This window comes from Sinohyriopsis cumingii, chromosome 11 (assembly GCF_028554795.1).
Source record: "Sinohyriopsis cumingii isolate HCF-2022 chromosome 11, ASM2855479v2, whole genome shotgun sequence".
NCBI lineage: Eukaryota > Metazoa > Mollusca > Bivalvia > Unionida > Unionidae > Sinohyriopsis > Sinohyriopsis cumingii.
Window position 1 is genome coordinate 92,643,596 of NC_142971.1, and position 18,514 is coordinate 92,662,109.

General features: G+C 38.8%; 1 protein-coding gene across 1 annotated transcript in view; it reads left to right on the forward strand.

Annotated features, from left to right (window-relative positions):
* LOC149789009 (uncharacterized) overlaps positions 1-18,171 on the forward strand; it is a 49,026-nt gene extending 30,855 nt beyond the window's left edge. The window contains exons 7-10 of the mRNA XM_089975822.1: positions 9,664-9,784; positions 12,876-12,943; positions 17,216-17,345; positions 17,958-18,171. Of these exons, the coding sequence (XP_089831948.1) occupies positions 9,664-9,784; positions 12,876-12,943; positions 17,216-17,345; positions 17,958-18,056 (418 nt within the window). The 3' untranslated portion in view covers positions 18,057-18,171. The remainder of the gene's footprint in view (positions 1-9,663; positions 9,785-12,875; positions 12,944-17,215; positions 17,346-17,957) is intronic.
* The last annotated feature ends 343 nt before the right edge of the window (positions 18,172-18,514 follow it).

The window sequence follows — 18,514 nt, forward strand, 5'->3', positions numbered from 1 at the left end:
TGAGACTGATGGTGCGATGGGCTTTACTTTGTTGAAACAAATTTTGGGTGATGTAAACGACACTGGCATTACGGTGATGCCCTTTGCGCGTGAACCACAATTTAATTTCTTCTTCGTCTTCTCCTAACATGTCGTCGAAAATGACCAAATGGGTTTGACGGGAGTCAGAGACGATGCCATCGTCTTCTTTAGGAATGCCTTCCACAAACACGATGGAATCGCCTTGACTTTCTCGCAAGAGGCTGTACGCCGATTGCCACTCTTTGTAACACCACACGATCCGTTGAGGGAGTCGATCGATCAAATGATGTTTATGTTCGATCAAACGTTTGACGAATTCGGTTTTGCCTGAACCGCTAGGTCCAGCAATGAGCATGTTAAAGGGATGGCGAAGATACAAAGCCTCCCAACTGGCACGATCTAAGTGTTCGTCGATGACTTTGACAGTAGAAGAAGAGGGAGCAGAGACAGTAGAGGTAGCCATGGTGTGAGAAATGTCACTTGTGACACGAAAAAACAAACAAGACAAGAGTTTATATACTTTTTCAGAACACGTTTATTGAATGTTTCAAATATGAACACGAAAGACAAAAATACATACAACCCAAATAGTGATGTACAGGAATAAAAAACACATCAAAACAATCAAAGTGGAATATAAACAAGTGTCTGTACAACATGTTTTGGGTAACGAAGATGTCCTAGGGACAGTGTGTAATGTTCTTACAGTCTCTACATGAGGTATTGTCACACAAGTGTCCTCCCGGAATGACCTTTCAGGCCTGTCCATGACAGTCCTGTCCTGAAGCGAGTGGTTGTTCTCGGTGACGGGTTCTTCTGGCACCGTCACTAACACAGGTTGAAAAGTAACTTTTTTCCTTGAACGACTCTCGTGCATACTGGGCCACTTCTTGGGCCCAAGCCTCAAAATCCCATTCTTTCCAGGCACGGACATCTGTCCAATGGGGATGTAAGTCACAAGCTACACACACATCGTCATACACGTCTTGGGTAGCTAAAAGTTGACGAATCTTTTTTTCCTGTTGAGGTCGAGAAGTATCCAGATGAAAACGCAAGGCTTTGAGCAAAAGAAGTTTTTCGTGACCATTTAAGGCCATGGAGGTGGTAAATACTGATCGTAAAGAGTCCACAAAGAATCGGCTGGTAAACGAAATCCCAGAAAACAAGTCACTAAAACACACACCACTTGTCGTCCAAAATTGAATGGATACAGTTCTTGTAATAATTGATGGTAATGATCCACGGTTTGAATATGGTCATTGAGTTCCTTCCACGGAATCTGTTGGATGACATGTGACATAAACCGTGGCATGGCAGCCTGTTTTTATATTCTCTTTTTTTTGGATGCAATACACGTACTTTCTAGCCAGAGATCTTCGTTCTCCAGTAGGGAATCTAAAACTTGCATACTGTAACCGAAACGTCAGAGTTCGTTTAGAAGTTTCCTCTTCCGCTAAGTAGATTCCACGTAACAAATGTTGGTAATCCTTTACCTTGTCTTCCTCAATGTATTGCTGTAGGTGAATCTCGAAGTAACCATAATCATGAACATGTCGATCATTAGCAACCTCAAAGTTTTGAACAAGGTCTGACCATTGAAAGAATTTCTGACGAATCAGTTCTCTTATACCATTCAGGTACCAGTGGTTAAAGATCTGGTGACGTAACGGATGCAATTGTTCTTTACGTTTCACTTGTATTTTGACCAGCTCTCGGTAAATCCTTTCTCTCAACTCCACAGGCAAAGCACGAATGTTCTCTTGTAAAGTATCCATGAATAGGTCATACTAAATCCTCTTTGGTCTGACACAAGAAATGTACTGTTTGCACAAACATGGTTTTAATTCATTGTCGAATCTAAATCGTTTCACCACTAATCTACACATTACAATTCGTTCAGAAGTTTCCTCTTTCACCAAGTTGACATTGCGTGAAAGATGTTGGTAATTCGTAACTCTTCCTCTGGAATTCGATGCAGTACGTTTACAATGTAGCAGATAGAATCGTCAATACCAAACCATTCCTTTTTATAACCAGGAGGTCGTTGATCAATGTCTGTCCAATGGAACACTTTCAACTCAATCAGTCCTTGTATAGCCTGAAGGTACCAGTGGTTCAAACACTGGTGATGTAACGGATGCAATTGTTCTTTACGTTTCACTTGTATTTTGACCAGCTCTCGGTAAATGCGTTCTCTCAACTCCACAGGCAAAGCACGAATGTTCTCTTGTAAAGTATCCATGAACAGATTATTATGGTAAGAAGTTACTTCAATGTCTCGGTCCCACTAAAGGTAAGTAATGACAATTCGGTGACCATCGAGCATGTTCAACGTAGGCCGAATCTTGCGGTTCCCAGTGGTGAAGTGACACACCGCAACTGAAGCACTTGACTTTATCTCCTTCGCCCAAGTAGAAAAATCCGGCTCTGGCTAATTCTTCGGGGGTCGGTCCTCCCAGATACTTTGGCCATTTTCCTTTGAACGATTGAAGACGATTTTCAAAGTCGCAGTATTCCGACAAACGCACAGGGAACGAATATTCGTCTTTCACAGGTTCGTTTCGATGAGGGTTGGGTGACAGGAACAGGAGTTTGCTCAGGGCTGGATGACATCCGTAGGGAGGTAAACGTGAAGGTCGACATTCCCCTTTAAACCCGGTAAAATGTCTAAGAGGACGAGCGGCATCACTTTCGCATCCCTCAGGTTTGACACGCACAGCATCACTTTCCATGACAGGGGCAGTGAGAACAGAGTTCCCATGATGCTTTACGGCATCGCTCAGGTCACAACGTACAGCATCGGTCCCATCGCAAGGCTCACAATCGCACTCGTCTGCAAACTCCGTTACGCAATTACAATGGTAACCACATGGACAATTGCAGTTTCCTTCCGGACATTTTCCGTCGCAATGCATGGGTCTTATCCATCCAATATTAGTCACACTAGAGGAAGATACAACTTTTTTACAATCCCCAAACTGGAACGATGCCTCTTTCAAAGTATTCATCTTGTTCGCTCGGTCTTGGTAGTCACAATGAACTATCGATCTTGCCTAGGGTTCCTTTTTTATATACAGACCAATACCGACGTGACCGTACGGTAAGGTGAAATGATTGGGAAGTCGAACTCGCTTCTGGTATACAATTTGATAGATTTTTTCCAAGGGTCGACTGACGATGTGGTGAGTGGGTAAACGTACAATCTTGTTCGGTTGGTGAGTGGTCACTTTAAAGTTTCCATCCTCTCCCGATTGCAAGGCTTCTTTCAATACCCCAAAGTTGACCACTCGACTGGTACGATAATTCAGAGTCAGTCCTTTCACTTTGCACGTCGTGTGCACTTCTCCTTGTTTGTCCCGGTATTCGTAGCCGTAATTTTTGGGACCGCCACTGACAAAACTTAGAATCTTGTCGTCGGGATGCTCGTCTGTCCAGGCTCCTAAACGGTCTCCTTCGATGTTAGGGTGATGTTGAATCGGGTGATGGATGTAAATGCAACTGTCCGTGTCAAAGTACAGGACGCGTTCTTCTAACAGTTCTAAAGCTTCGTACAATTTTAAGCGAGCATGGGCTGTCACGTAAGCCGCAATGATGACATTTCCAAAAGGGTCGTCTTGTACAAAGTCCAGATCTTCTTCGTAATTGACCAAGATCAAATTCTCTCGAACGACGTCCACGTGTTTCATGTATTTGGTTTTGTCGTGAATCATCTGGAAGTAGCGGGAAGGTTCTGTCAAATATTCCGTCTTCGGTAAACACGGTCGTTGTGCCATTTTACCCCACAAGCAATTTAACATCACTTTGGCAAACGATCGCCTGCCTTCGTTTTTCTCGATGTGGTCTAAAGAGATGCCTTCTTGTTCATAGTATTTCTCTTTGAATTGTATTTGGTCTTCGGGAGTGTGACACCAGGAAGGATAGCCGCTGGCTTCTTGCTTCAGTTTCAAAAAGGCATCCACGTAGTCGGCGAAAATGCCTTTCTGACTGGGATCACCCTTGCGGTACTGTTGTGTCTTGGGAAAGTGGCAAATTTCGTACACTTCTAACAGTTGGTATCCCATGTCCAGAGCTTTGAACAATTCTACGCTGACCCAGGTTCCCGTCAAGGCACGTTCTTCCTGGCTGTGCTGACAAGGTTGATCTTGGTTGCACGTTTCGGCACAAGTACGGCACAAGGGAAACATCAGTTTGCCTTGACAATGGTGAGGTAAGACGGGATGGTATAGGTTCGTGGGAGGCAAAACTTTACACTTGATCAAGCCTTCGTATTGTCGAATGTTTTTCAGGTCGATGTGTTCCGTTAACAATTGCGGGTGCCCTACACGAAAGCGACAATATTTGCACACGTAGGGATACAGCGAACACACGTTCAAGTATTTGATTTCTTCTCCTTTCTCTTCGTCGGCTTGGTACAGCAAACAGGTGGCATTGGTCCTTCCTCCGTACAAACTATCCCTCGGGTTCAGCGGGTCCATGAACTGGTAACTTTCCACGAGGCGTTTAAACTCGGGATCGGTTTTCATACGGTGATCGTACTCGTGTTCCCACATTTCCACCACTTGGTATCCTTGCTGTTCTAACTTTAGGCGTCGCTGACAAGTGTCCTGGTACAAGTCTTCCATGGTTCGTTGCAAAAACTGATTTTTAGTGCCACGGTCAGGGTAACAGACGGGACATCCGTGAAATAAGCAACCGTTAAACTCGTACACGATCTTGGGGTTTTCTAAGTCCCAGCCATCGACCGAATACGTTCCGATGGTCTTTTCACCCCCTCCGTTGCGGGCATGCTGAATCCACTTGTCTTCCTTGTCGCACAAGTAATGTAACCAACGTAGGGCTTTGACCGAGTATTGACGTTTGACAAAGTGGGTCGTTTGAGGACTGATGACAGCCACGGTGTTTTCAGGCATGAATCGTTGTCGATACACTAAGGAACAATGGTGCAAGCTTGGCAATGGTGCAAGCTTCTTTCAAAGGATCGACCCCTCCGTGTTCCATGAACAGTTCTCGAAATTTTCCACAGCAACGCCGTAAAATGTCCACGTCGGAACGACAATACTTTAGCATTTCTTCCTGAAAGTCGAAAGGGTCCGAGGCGTGAGCCTGGTACCAAGCGTAGAAAGCTTCTCGTTGTTCGGTACGCATGTTGTCGGGGTCGTAATAGTGAGCCTCAGGTAAATGGGGTAGAACGGCGTGTTGATTGGCTTCCGTATTGAAAAAGTGTGGAAAGTACCCTTTAGCCATTTCTGTCATTCCAAACGTTTTAGGCATTCGACTCAAAGGCATGGCCAAGTAACTCATCGAATCTTTAAACTGCACTTGTCCCACTTGCATGAAAATGATTTTGGCTCCGTTCAAAGTCACTTTAGGACGCTCGGTGCCTTGTTCCGTATAGTACCTCAAAAGAAACTGTCCATCGTATCCGGAGAAATTGTGAGCCATCACCGTGGCATGACGATGACAATCTCCGTAACATTCGATGTCCTCTTGGCTCCACGTCTTGTCGATGGGGTCTAAGACCCATTGTGCAAAATCGGCTAACGTGTTCGGTCCCCGAAAGATTTTTTCACGTCCTCCAGGAATCTTGCTGCAGTGAGGGCAATGACTGAAGATAGGTTCTTGAATGCACTTCTCGCACGCTCGATGAGCCACGCAGAAATTAGGAATGTGAATGCCAGTCTCTTGCATGCATTCGAAATCGAAAAAGATGAAATTGCCTTTCTTCTTGTGACCGTCCTCTTTCTCTGGTGGGGGTTGGTATTTTTGCACGTAGCATTGGTGTTCCAAGTCCACGATGTGGTGACAAATGTGACATTTTTTCTTTCCTCGACATACGTGTGCCTTGGCATTATTGGTAAGTATGCCTTGTCCACACGTAGGGCACAATCTCAGCAGTTGACAAGCGCATTTCTTCTGTGAACCTTGTGTTTTCAGATGTTGTTGGTAACAGGTATGGCTGACAAACGTGCGCAGACAAGTTGAACAAGGCACTGGTTCTTCGCTCAGACAGGGTGGAGAGGCCAAACATCCTGAGCATTTCCATCCACAATGTTTGTGTTGCTCTCGATTATTATAACCATAGTCACATTTCTCACAATAATAAGCATATCCCAGGAATCCAGTGATACTGGTAATGGTATCGAAATGGTCATCGTGATGATAAAGGTGAATCTATTTTCCGTCCTTAAAATCTTGGCCTCGAAACAATAGAGGCCCGCGCATTTCTTGAGGGTGCACTTTCAAGGTGTATCGTGGAGCTAGGACATCTTGCAATCTTTGCATCTCGGGAATGCCACAGGGTGTGTCTTTGGGCAGTCCGGCTTGTTGTAACAGGAGTTCTGCTTCGTTTCGTTGTTTGGCTCGGTCGGAACGTTGAATAGTGTTCCAGGTTCTTTTCCATTCTACCGTGTCGTTCTTGTTGGCATAGGTTCGTCCCACCACGATGGCACGGGCTAAACACATCTGGTCATGAGGGTTGTTAATTCGGACGAGACTCGTTTTGGTGTTGCGAAGGTCGTCCACCAATAACATCTTTTTGCGTCCTGTCCCTTGAGGAGGAGAGACGTGGGTCATGTCCAGTGTGGCTTTACCATCGGTGATGTCAAACTGATCATTAGATTGTTGTACGTGTTGAATCTTGTCCATGACTTTGGAAGCGGTCAATTCTGCAGGGGTGCTAAACTCGATCCAAACAGGGGATTTCAAACCGTCGTGTTGTATGGAAAGTCTCAAGCGATCGTCTTCTTTGGGTTGACATTGTCGCTTGAGTGCAGTGAGCAAAGAATCCCACACCTCAGTGATGAACACTTCTGCTTTCTCTAACGGCACTTCAGCCTTGAAATCTTTAAACTTCACCGTGTATTTGTAAGCCGTGGTTCTAAATTTTCTAGAGGAGCGCTTTTCCGTCTCTCGAATGGAATAGTACTTTTCAGGGTTGACAAAGGGTGGTGAACTTGGTTTAGAGGGTTCGGATTCTGGTTCACTCATGTCCTCTTCAAAATCACTGGCATGAATTTGTGCCAAGATTTCAGCCCTGGTACGAGGCGATAGATCACGTTTCTGCCTCTTACTTTCTTCTTCTTTCTTCTCGAATGAATGGGATCGTTTCATCTTGAAAGCAAAAAGTCAAATGACTCAAGTTCAAACACCATAAACTACTTTATGGTCATAGCAGACCAGCGTATATAAAAGGGTGTGTGTCTTGTCCTTTCACTATTCATTTCACTCTCAAGCCGAGCACAACGATGGAAGAGACTAACCAGATGGAACGTTTCGTCAGAGCTTTGCGAGGGGTCATTAGAAAATTCTCTTCAGACCAGCCTACGGACTACTCTCCTTCCTTTAGAGATAAAAGTCAAGATACTTGCTATATCTGTCAGAAGAAAGGGCATTGGTCTTCAGAGTGTCCAGACCGTCAAAAAAGAAAAAAAAACAGGGGATAAAAAAGACAAAAGTCAAGATACCTGTTATTATTGTAAAGAAAATGGACATTGGTCTCCAGATTGCCCAAAAAAGAAACAAGAGGAGTCAGAAGAAAAGAGGAATTCTTCAGAAGAAGAGAGGGATTCTTCAGAGGAAGAGAGGGATTCTTCTGAGGAAGAAAGAAGACAGGTGAAGAAAAAGAAACAGGAGAAAAAAAGAAGAAGGGAAGAAAGCGAGAAGGAAGAAGAAGAGGAAAAGAGTGTGACGGTGAAGAAATTCAAAAAACAGAGAGACTAAACAAGGAGACAGAAGAAATCAATGAACTTTTTATTAAAGTGTTGTGTTGTGAATTGTGAATTGGATTGTAAAAAATGGAGAAAAGAATAAATGAATGATATAAGGTAAGAGTCTTTGAGTTTTGATTTTAAAATAAGAAGCTACACTCACGCACTCATACAAAGACACGTACTATAAGGGTAACATGGGTGAGTTTTTTTTTGAGTTATTGGCAAATTGAAATTGTATTTCTTTTCGAGAAATGTGGGTGGCCCTGAAAAGGGCCTTTTCTTCTTTATGGTGCAGGGGTGAGTTTAAGCAATCAATTTTAACTGCCTTAAGCCTTTGCCACGGCCAAGGCCTACTTCTGGACTGCGTAATGATGATAATGATTGGGTTGAAATCACTAAGGGTGGTACGGTAGGCTTAGTCACAGGGTTGACATGTTTGGCTCGGGAAGGTCGTATTCTCTTCGGTCGTGATAAAGAAGTCTGATACATTTGTTTCAGACTTCTTAACTCCGCTAAAATGTCCAACAGTACCGTGACCGTTTGATTTTCACCCTCTTGTTTCTTTGCTGCTACTTCTTCTTGCTGTTGTTTTTTTTCTTACCTCTTCTTCTTGTTGCTGTTGCTGTAGGAGAAAAGCCTGTTCCGCTTCCTTTTGTCGTTGTATAAATTTCTCCAATTCTTCTTTCTGTCTCTGTCTAAAATTCTCCACTTGCGGTAATGAAGAAGGTAACGAAGGTTCCGGAACAAATTCTTGCGAGGAGAGAAAATCCACAAAATCCCAATTCACCTCTTCTGAAAGTAAGTCCGGATTCCCTTGGGCGGTCTCCCCTGCTGGTGCACCCCACTGGATCGTTTTCTGAGTTTCCGTCATGTTGAATCACTATCGCATAGATTGACTGCACACAAGCGCTAGCGAATCTATATTGACTACGTGACGTCACAGACTGCTCTCTTCGGATTGGATGCGGGCTGACTGAATTCTGTAACGCGTGTTCGGATTGGTGAATGAACTCAATCCGTTTCAATCCTTTCTGTCCCTATAAATAAGCGCAGTTCACTGCATTGATTCACCTATTCTCGGAGCCTCAACATGTGGACCGACGTTGAATCTTCAACCCTTGTGTCAACAATGATGTTCAGGACGGACATGCTCATGTATGTCCGATCCAAGTGGACCGTTGTCTACAGGACCAACAGCAGTCTGTGGATAAGAAGAGTCTATATAGAGAGACAAGGTTGCCTCAAGAGGACTCTGATGTATGGCCCTGCTGTAAGACGAAGTTTGAGGAAAAGAAGATGTCGCAAATGCCCTTTATGTTAAGGGCATATTAACATAAACCAAAGGCCCTTTTCAGGGCCCCCATATATCTCGAAAAGAGATAGCCTTTGAATTGCCTACCCCTTTTTTTTAAAAATTTTTTTTTAAAATTTAAAGAAAAAATCCCATGTTAAATTCCCCTTGTACGTAGATTGTCCCACGATTTATTCCCATGTTAAATTCCCCTTGTACGTAGATTGACCCACGATTTTTCGCCATGTTAAATTTCCATTGTACGTAGATTGTCCCAGGGGTCCCTGTAATGCTAATTCCCATTGTACGTAGGGTGCCCCACTTCACTACTTATATATATATATATATATATATATATATATATATATATATATATATATATATATATATATATATATATATATATATATATATATATATTCTTAGAAATTGACATCATTAAAATCGAATTTCATTTCAGCATAACTGGTGTGTTGGATGCTGGAAGCAGTAGTAACAGCAGTAGCAGAACATGCAGTAATAGTAGTAGTAGTGGTGGTGGTAGAGTTAGTTGACCAAGGAATTATATTTTTGTTTTCTTTCACATGTCTTTTTTCCTTTGCCTTGTTCGTACTTGCTCTGGAACATTCTTTCTTGTTGCAGAACATATGACAAACTACCTGAACTCCTGGAGGAGTCTGACTACATCTGTTGCTTACTTCCGAGTACACAAGAAACCAGAAACATTTTGTCGGGGGATATGCTTGCCCACTGTAATCGTAAGGTAGTTAACAAATATAGTCAATCTTAAAGATATCACACATCTTACAAAGATGTGTACGATTAAAATATAAGACTAGCAGTGCAATTTGTCAATTTGCAAACTATCTATCTATCTATCTATCTATCTATCTATCTATCTATCTATCTATCCACACATACATACATACATACATATATATATATATATATATATATATATATATATATATATATATATATATATATATATATATATATATATATATATATATATATATTAAAAGTAAACATAAATAAAATGGCTTTTAAGGTGTTGGTATACAGCAAAACTGGTATATCAAATAGTAATCCGCCCATGGCGCAATAAATCGAATATATAAGCATTGTTGCAACTGTGTGCTGTTGATTATAGATCAATGATAAATTTCCACTTATTAATCATTAGTGACATATGGAAAGACCGATAAAGATAATTATAATCCCCGTCTTCTAAATGAATTTCATATGGTACACAATTCATCGCAATCCTTTCTGCTTTCCGTTCTTCCACTCACATGCATTGGGGACAAAATACGCAGAAATCTGGAGTGAGGGTAAAAATAATTTGGACTTGATTAATACCTTGAAACTGAACTTAAACAAGTAACCCACAAGAGTATGGTTCGTTGTAACATATCGTAATCTGTCAGACACTCTATGTTTGCATGAATAACCTTAAGTGACGCATAACTCTAATTTCACATGAATTATTTTTAGTGATGCATATGGTAATCTGTTGGAAACTATAATTTTGCATGGATTATCTTTAGTAATGCAGATGGTAATATGTTAGAAACTGATTTCATGTGACTTATAATTAGTGTTGCATAGAGTATTCTGTTGGAAACTCTAATTGCGTATGAATTATTTTTAGTGATGCAAATAGTAATCTGTTAAAAATTTCTAACTTCACATGAATAATCTTTAGAGATGCATGTGGAAATCGTTTAGTACTCTAATTTCACATCAATTATCCTTTATGATGCATACAGTAATATGTTAGAAACTCTAATTTCACGTGAAATCGCTTTAGTGCATATGTAAATATGTTAGAAACTTTAATCTTTAGTGATGCAGCATAGAATAATCCAGTTGCGCTGTAATAATTATTTTCCGTCCGCATGTTTTTTTTTTTTTTGTTGTCTCAGGCTTGTGGATAAATAAATTCCAGTACATATGAAATATGGACGCAATATTGATAAAGCTGATTCTCCTGAGATTATACAGCACTAATGAATAATTTCTAGACAAACAAGATTATATAGTCATCTACATGACCTCAGGTCACAATTAGCATTTTCTACATAAAACTTATACCTAATGTATGTTTTCCTTTTGTTCCTTACATGCTGACATGTTTGTAGAATGAAGGTAGTTTTCATCTTCATTTTTGATCACCCAGGGTTTTTCACCTTTTATCTTATTTCTAGGTACACAAACTTTGCCTTTTGACCTTTTCATAAAGTAAATGCATGCAGTCGTTTTTGCTGAAAATGATTCGTTTTAATTGTCTGTGTAAAAAACAAAAAGTAGATGAAATGTTAGGCTGTTTTTTTTCTTCCGTCCAGGCTTTGATACGATCTTTGTTTAGTTTTGTATTGGTCAGAATTTGCATTCGACATCATTTGATGGTGCTGATGCGTCAATTGGTGAATCAGTACTATATATATAAATGAAAATATGCAGTACATAATTAGCTTCTATTTGCATGTATGTTGGAATGTTAAAGAAAAACAAGAGATGGCAATTTTACTTGTATTTTAGTTAGCGTATAAACATATAAACAATTTTTACACAAAGGACAGTAAACATATTTTTTCGTGTCATAAGATTGTTTTGGCTTTTGTGGTTGATCAGTACTTGTTAGGTCTTTATATGTAAATCCTTTTTTTATCGTTTTATGTGCCGATCATTCCATTCACGCTTAGTTTAATTTCCAACCGTCTACCAATCGGATTTTCGTCTCAATACTATTTCGTACAATACCGTACTGATTTCGTAACAGTTCACAATGGTTTCCTTTCCTGCCGCTACATAATATTATTGAAATTACTTTTTCTGCTTTAATTTAGCAGGACCAAAATTATATTTTGCTTATAAATTACTATAAAGAGAGTGTAAGTTCAAAATGTTGAAGACATTCGTTCAGATCGTTTCTACGTACCATTACTGCGTACTATTTGGTCTTGTATCATACAGTTATGCATTATTCTAACCGGTCTTTCTAATTAAACCGGTTCTTCATCTAAAAAATTCGTCTCATTTTAGTCTTTCATAACCACGCAACCATTTATGTACCGTACCATGTTAATACCGTTTCCATTGTTTGCAAGAGAAGTTACAAGCACTGTAAAAACCACAACTTTAAAGACCAGCAAACAATGATCCCGCTGTAGAAACAGCAATATCTCCTCTTCAATTCATTAATTTGTCTCAAAACAACAAAGCATGATACCCACTAAATTCTTATTCAAAATATATTGAGTTTACTGGCCGATTGTCTCACCATATCCGATAATATTAACCTGAATTATCATAAATCAATTTCTGAGATTAAAACAAGACTCGCTCTCTTACTTTGGATATTTTTGGCGGAAAAGACCAATAGCAAAGAATTATGCAACACTGTTCTCACCTATTTACCTGCTGGTGACACTTTATGAAAGCAAATACATTTATGTATTAACTTAGGGGCAATGCATATCACATCTTATTTAAGGTGAAATCTGATAACACAATAAAATCGAAAGCCTCTGAAAACCGAACCGTTTACTTGATTCAGTTGGATTTTGTTTTTTATTGGTTTCACTGTATATCTTACGTCATTACCACGAGTGCACTGCCAATACTGACACCAAAAGATCGGAATACGTTACGGGCAGTTTTCATATGCATCTTGAAGACATAAGGGAAAATTCTTATTGCCAAATCGAACGTTTACCGTAAGGAAACAAACACATTGAAAATTTGACATGAAATATCGTCTGACCCGGAATTACGTACTTGTAATAAGAAGACAAAATAGAAGTTGATTTGTATAATCTGCGATTGCCAGTCTTTGGTCTTATTTACAGAGAGGAGTATTAATTAGCATTGGAAGAGGAGATGTAGTAGACGAAGAAAGCATTGTAAAGGCAATCAGGCAAGTATTTCCATTTGGCATTACGGGATTATAAAAGCAATCAGGCAAGTATTTATATTTGGCAGTACTGGATTATAAAGGCAATCAGGCAAATATTTCCATTTGACCTTACGGGATGATAAAGGCAATCAGGCAAGTTTTTCCATTTTTATTTAAGGATTTGTAAGGGCAATGACGCAAGTATTTCCATTTGGATTAACGGCTTGGTAAAGGCAATCATGCAAGTATTTCCATTTGGACTTAGGCAGAAATGTGTCATTGTATACTAACTTAAAGTAAGAAATCAAGGTGATGCGTACCAGTTAGAAAGATCTGAGCAAAAACAAATCATATAAAAGCACATATCTTCAAATATGTTACGGTTTGAAAATCTGAATATGACCTTCATTGATGTTTGTTGATTCTATATACTTTCTGAGAATCCCTAAGTGTGTGCATTGTATCTCAACACAGTATGCCTAGATCTCATATACTGTGTTAATCAATGTCTGGAAATTCTAGCTACCCTAGATCTCGCGTTCTATTTTAATTATTGTCTCGAAATTCTAGCTATTAACAATAATCATTTTGTTAACCTATCCGAACTTTGTATTTGCGTGTTTTCCTCCATCTCCCTCTCCCCCTCTCTGTCTGTCTGTCTGTTTGTCTGTCTGTCTCTCTGTCTAGTATATGTGGCGTTGTAGTTGTAGTTACATACATACATACATACATACATACATACATACATACATACATACATACATGCATGCATACATACATACTAACATACATACATACATACATACGAGTCTATGCTCTCAAAATAAGTAACAAAAAAGAGTGAAAGAATGTAAAATTTAACAAATAATTTATTTCCCTAGGATACAAAGTGAAAATAAGAAAACAGAACTCATGGTATTGCGAATTAAATCCCAAAATAATCCAAGAATTACAGACACAAGTCCTAATAATTTAAAGTCATGAAATGCATCTCATTACAAGTCCTGAAGAAATACAAAAACAGAAGGGGATGACGTGTCTGTTATAATTTATAGAGGGATGACGTGTCAACAGTCTTTTGTTGAATAAGAGTAATATATATCCAGGTTTAAATTTGGTATAAATTTCATTGAATGTCTCTGTCCAAGAATTTTATCAGAGCTCTCTTGTATTTCCCGAGAAAAATAATCGCTTGAATTAAAAAACAAAATGAAGAAAAAGATTCCAGCCCGAACTGTAAAAGAATACTGGTCGCAACATATAATACAACTTTATTCTGTTAAGACGTAAAGCACGAATGACCAGGTCCTCACAATGACCAAGTCCTCACAATGACCAGGTCCTCACAATGACCAAGTCCTCACAATGACCAAGTCCTCACAATGACCAAGTCCTTACAATTACGAGATTATTTAGTTTTCTACTTGACCTCCGATCACAATTAGCATTTTCTAAAAAGAAAAGAAAATTACCTAATGGAAAATAACCTTCTAGTATTAGCCTGATGTTTACAAAATCAAGCCCCAAACCTGGATTAAATTCAGGAAATTCCAAAACTTTGCCCCAAATAAACATATTTACTTCTTCCATTAATAATGATCTTGATATTACGCCTATACATATAGATAATAATTTAGTTATATATTAGTTGTTTTCATAAAATAAAATTTTAAAAAAAGTCAACAAGGTCAAGTAGAAATTTACACAGTTTTGGACAAGGTCAAGTCCAACGTACAATGTTACAGTACAATAGCATGTAATGAAATTTAATTTTTCTTTTTAAACTAACAAACAAACAATTAAATTAAATATACATAACAACATACATACATACATACATACATACATACATACATACATACATACATACTAATAATAATAATAATGATAATGAGGACTTTGTATAGCGCCTAATCTTTAGAAGCTCTCAGCTCTTTACAAAATTAGACAACACCTTTAACATAACAAAACATATATAATGATATTATTACAAAAAAACACCATAAGGACATAAAAAACATGCTGAAAATAGTTAAGAAATGGAAGATTAGGTCTTTAACTTTGCTCTTGCAGTCACAATAAGTGCGTTTTAAGAGCACTCTTGAATGGGATCACTCTGTCTTTGTGTCTAAGTTCAGTGGGTGATTCATTCCACGTTGCTGGGCCCTGGCATGCAAAAGAACGTTGTCCATATGGCTTCGTTTTCGTAGTGGGAATAATGAGTATACGATTGTCAGAAGAGGAGCGTAAGTATCTTGCTGGTGTGTACATATGGGTGAGGTCGGATAGGTATGTTGGACTGGAGTCCGTCAGTGAAACGTAGCACAGAGAACAAATTTTGTGTTTGACTCTGGATCGAATGGATAGCCAGTGTAGGGTACAGAGCAGCGGGCAGATGGGCTCTGATCGTGGTAATTTAAGTATGATCCGAGCAGCTGTGTTTTGAACTTTTTGAAGCTTCTGGAGTAGACATTGAGATGAACCAGACAGAACTGAGTTACAATAGTCCAGTCTTGAAAGTACTAATGAACACACAAGTGATTCAATGGCATCAGCTGAAAGATATTTGCGAATGGAGCTGATGCGTCTCAGCTCAAGATATGCAGCCTTGCCTATGTTCATGACATGTTAGTGCAACGTGAGTGTACTGTCCAGAGTGACACCTAAGTTTCGTACTGACTGTGTGAATTTAATGTTAGTGTTACTGATATTTATTGTTTGTGATAGAGAAAGCCTTTGTGTTGTGATCAGAATGGCCTCAGTTTTATCATCATTCATCTGCAGCTTGTTACATGTCATCCATAATTACACATCAGAAATGCAACTCTCTACACCTTGGATGGTAGCACCAACTTCATTTAGGTGGCTAAATTTGTATATTTGGGTGTCGTCAGCGTACAGTTGGTGAGACACTGGATGATGATCTATGACACTTGAGAGCGGCTGAGTGTATAGAATGAAGAGAACATGTCCAAGAACAGGCCCGTGTGAAACACAACAACATACATTAACTGGGCTAGAGTGTATTCCATTTGCAGACACAATTTGTGTCCTGTTGACCAAGTAGGACTTGAATCACAATAAGGCTGTATCATAAATACCAAATACATGCTGGAGACGGTGAAGTAATATATCATGGTCTATTGTGTTAAATGCTGCAGACAAATCAAGGAGGGTGAGGACTGTAATCTTTCCGCTATCCAAAGCAGAGAGAATGTCATTAACTACGTTTAGAAGAGTAGTTTCAAAACTATGGCAAGGGAGATATGCAGATTGTACATGGCTAAAAAGACTGTTTGAAATTCCTGTGAATTTCAAGCTGTGATAGAACACATTTTCTAAGATTATTTTTTATATGAATGGGAGATTAGAAACTGGGCGTTAGTTCTTTAAATCATTATGGTCAAGTGTTGGTTTCTTCAGCCGAGGCTTTACAATGGCAGTTTTGAAAATTCTCCGGATGAGAGAGAGGTATTAATACCATCAGTTAGTGAAGGCAATACTGGATCTAAGCTCTCAGGTAGCAGTGATGTTGGAATTGGATCAAGTTTACATGACTTTGGTGCACTCTTCATCACGATCGTACATACTAAATCCATAGAGACAGGTTCAAATGCTGAGAATGGTTGCCGCTGAATTTCGGTGTCCCAACTGTATGGTGACGACGTCTCAATTGAAATTGTGTTGTCAAAAACAGCAGAGAAAAAGTATAATTGTTCTCGTTTCCAAAACAAGGAGATGAAGAAACACATGCGAACTGAGCAGCCAATGTATGATGAACACAATAACGTAGACGAAGACAGGCAACAAGCACATATATCATGAAAAATGACACCAAAAAGCAGAACAGATGCTTCAAGCCGGTTAGGCGATAGCGGCCATCTTGTACATACATACATACATGCATGCATGCATACATACATACATACATACATACATACATACTGGAATCTGTCACGGACCAAACATACCGATTAATCCATAATAGATAGCTTTCTACTGCATGTAAATATAAACATTTTGTCGTATCCGCATATTTCACAAAAGAATAAATGACAGTAAAAAAAAATATAGATTCAGTTTTAAAATTCTTGCTTCGGTTATGGGCATCTCTCTCTCTCTCTCTCGCTCTCTCTCTCTCTCTCGCTCTCTCTCTCGTATTATGTATTAGTTACTGTTGTCATATGCTATAAATAAATTTGTCCTTGGAGAGGACAAGAAACAAAAGATACAAAATTTCGAATGCGTCCTATGCAGAATGATTATCGTTGATATTTAAAGTGACTATTGCAGGAACAAGTGGATAGGGGGTGCCGTGTTGGATGTCTTCCCAGAAGAACCTCTGCATGCAGATAGTCCGCTCTGGTCCCTTCCTGATGTGTACATCACGCCGCATATCTCGGGCTGGTCTAAAGCGCCTCATGTACGTCTTTAATATTTTAATATTGCTGATGATGTAAACTAAGATTTTGCATAGTTTAGAAACAAAATAACAAATCATGATATATAATGGTTATGTTTAAAATTATCTATGCATAACTATTATTAATGTGTTACTATTTTACAACAACAACAACAACAAAAACAATAATAATAATAATAATAATAATAATAATAATAATAGCACTAATAATAATAAGAATACTACTACTACTACTACTACTAATAATAATAATAATACTAATAATAATAATAATGAAGAAATATAAACATTATGAAATACCTTAGGTGGTGTTTGGATAGTTTTCCTATTTTTTACTTTGCACACTTTGTATCGATTTTAAAATTGCAATGTGATAATTGGGTGATGATTCTAAGAAATGATACCCATGCACAAGTAATCAGAGGCTAGTTACAAGCGCTTGAGTATAAAATGTGAATAAAATGATTTTTTTAAAAATGATAATATTGCCTATATTTTTATTCCCCAAAATGATGAAAGATGAGATATTTAAAACATGGTACACGATGTGTTAGATTCATGAAAATACAACTTTTGATTATGTGTTGAATAAAATGTTCTGTTTCTTTTCAGTTCAAAGAGGAACTGGTCGATGAGTTCGTTTCCAAATTTAAAATCTACCAATCCGGAAAACCATTGCCTCATATCATTGACTGGGAAAAGGGCTACTGATATATATATATAGTTTACCGAAATGCAAGGTTAAAAGATAAACAGTTGTGTCTGTTAGTCGTCGTCTGTTTAAGGTCTCAGAGAGAAAAGTAAAATATAGAATCGATCCATCTTACTTCTTTGTTTTAACTTGCCTTGACATATTTTCATGTTTGATGATGGTTGGGGGTTGGTTGTTGTCTTTGTTTCAAATAGCAACAACTGCACCGTGCTACTTTTAATACTAGATGGCCGGCCTTGATCAATTAAAAAATATTACTTATGTTGTCATCATGATTTATCAAGTCCTGAAAGAGTGTGACTTTAGAGAAGAATAAAGCATATGTAATGACAGTGTGACGTGTTCAAAGCAGGGGAAATAATTAGGAAACAGTTTTGGTAAAAAAAAAAACGATTACGTCCTGCAGTTTCCTGTTAGCTGCAAAATATGTCAGGTCAAGACTTGAAGAATTTCCTCA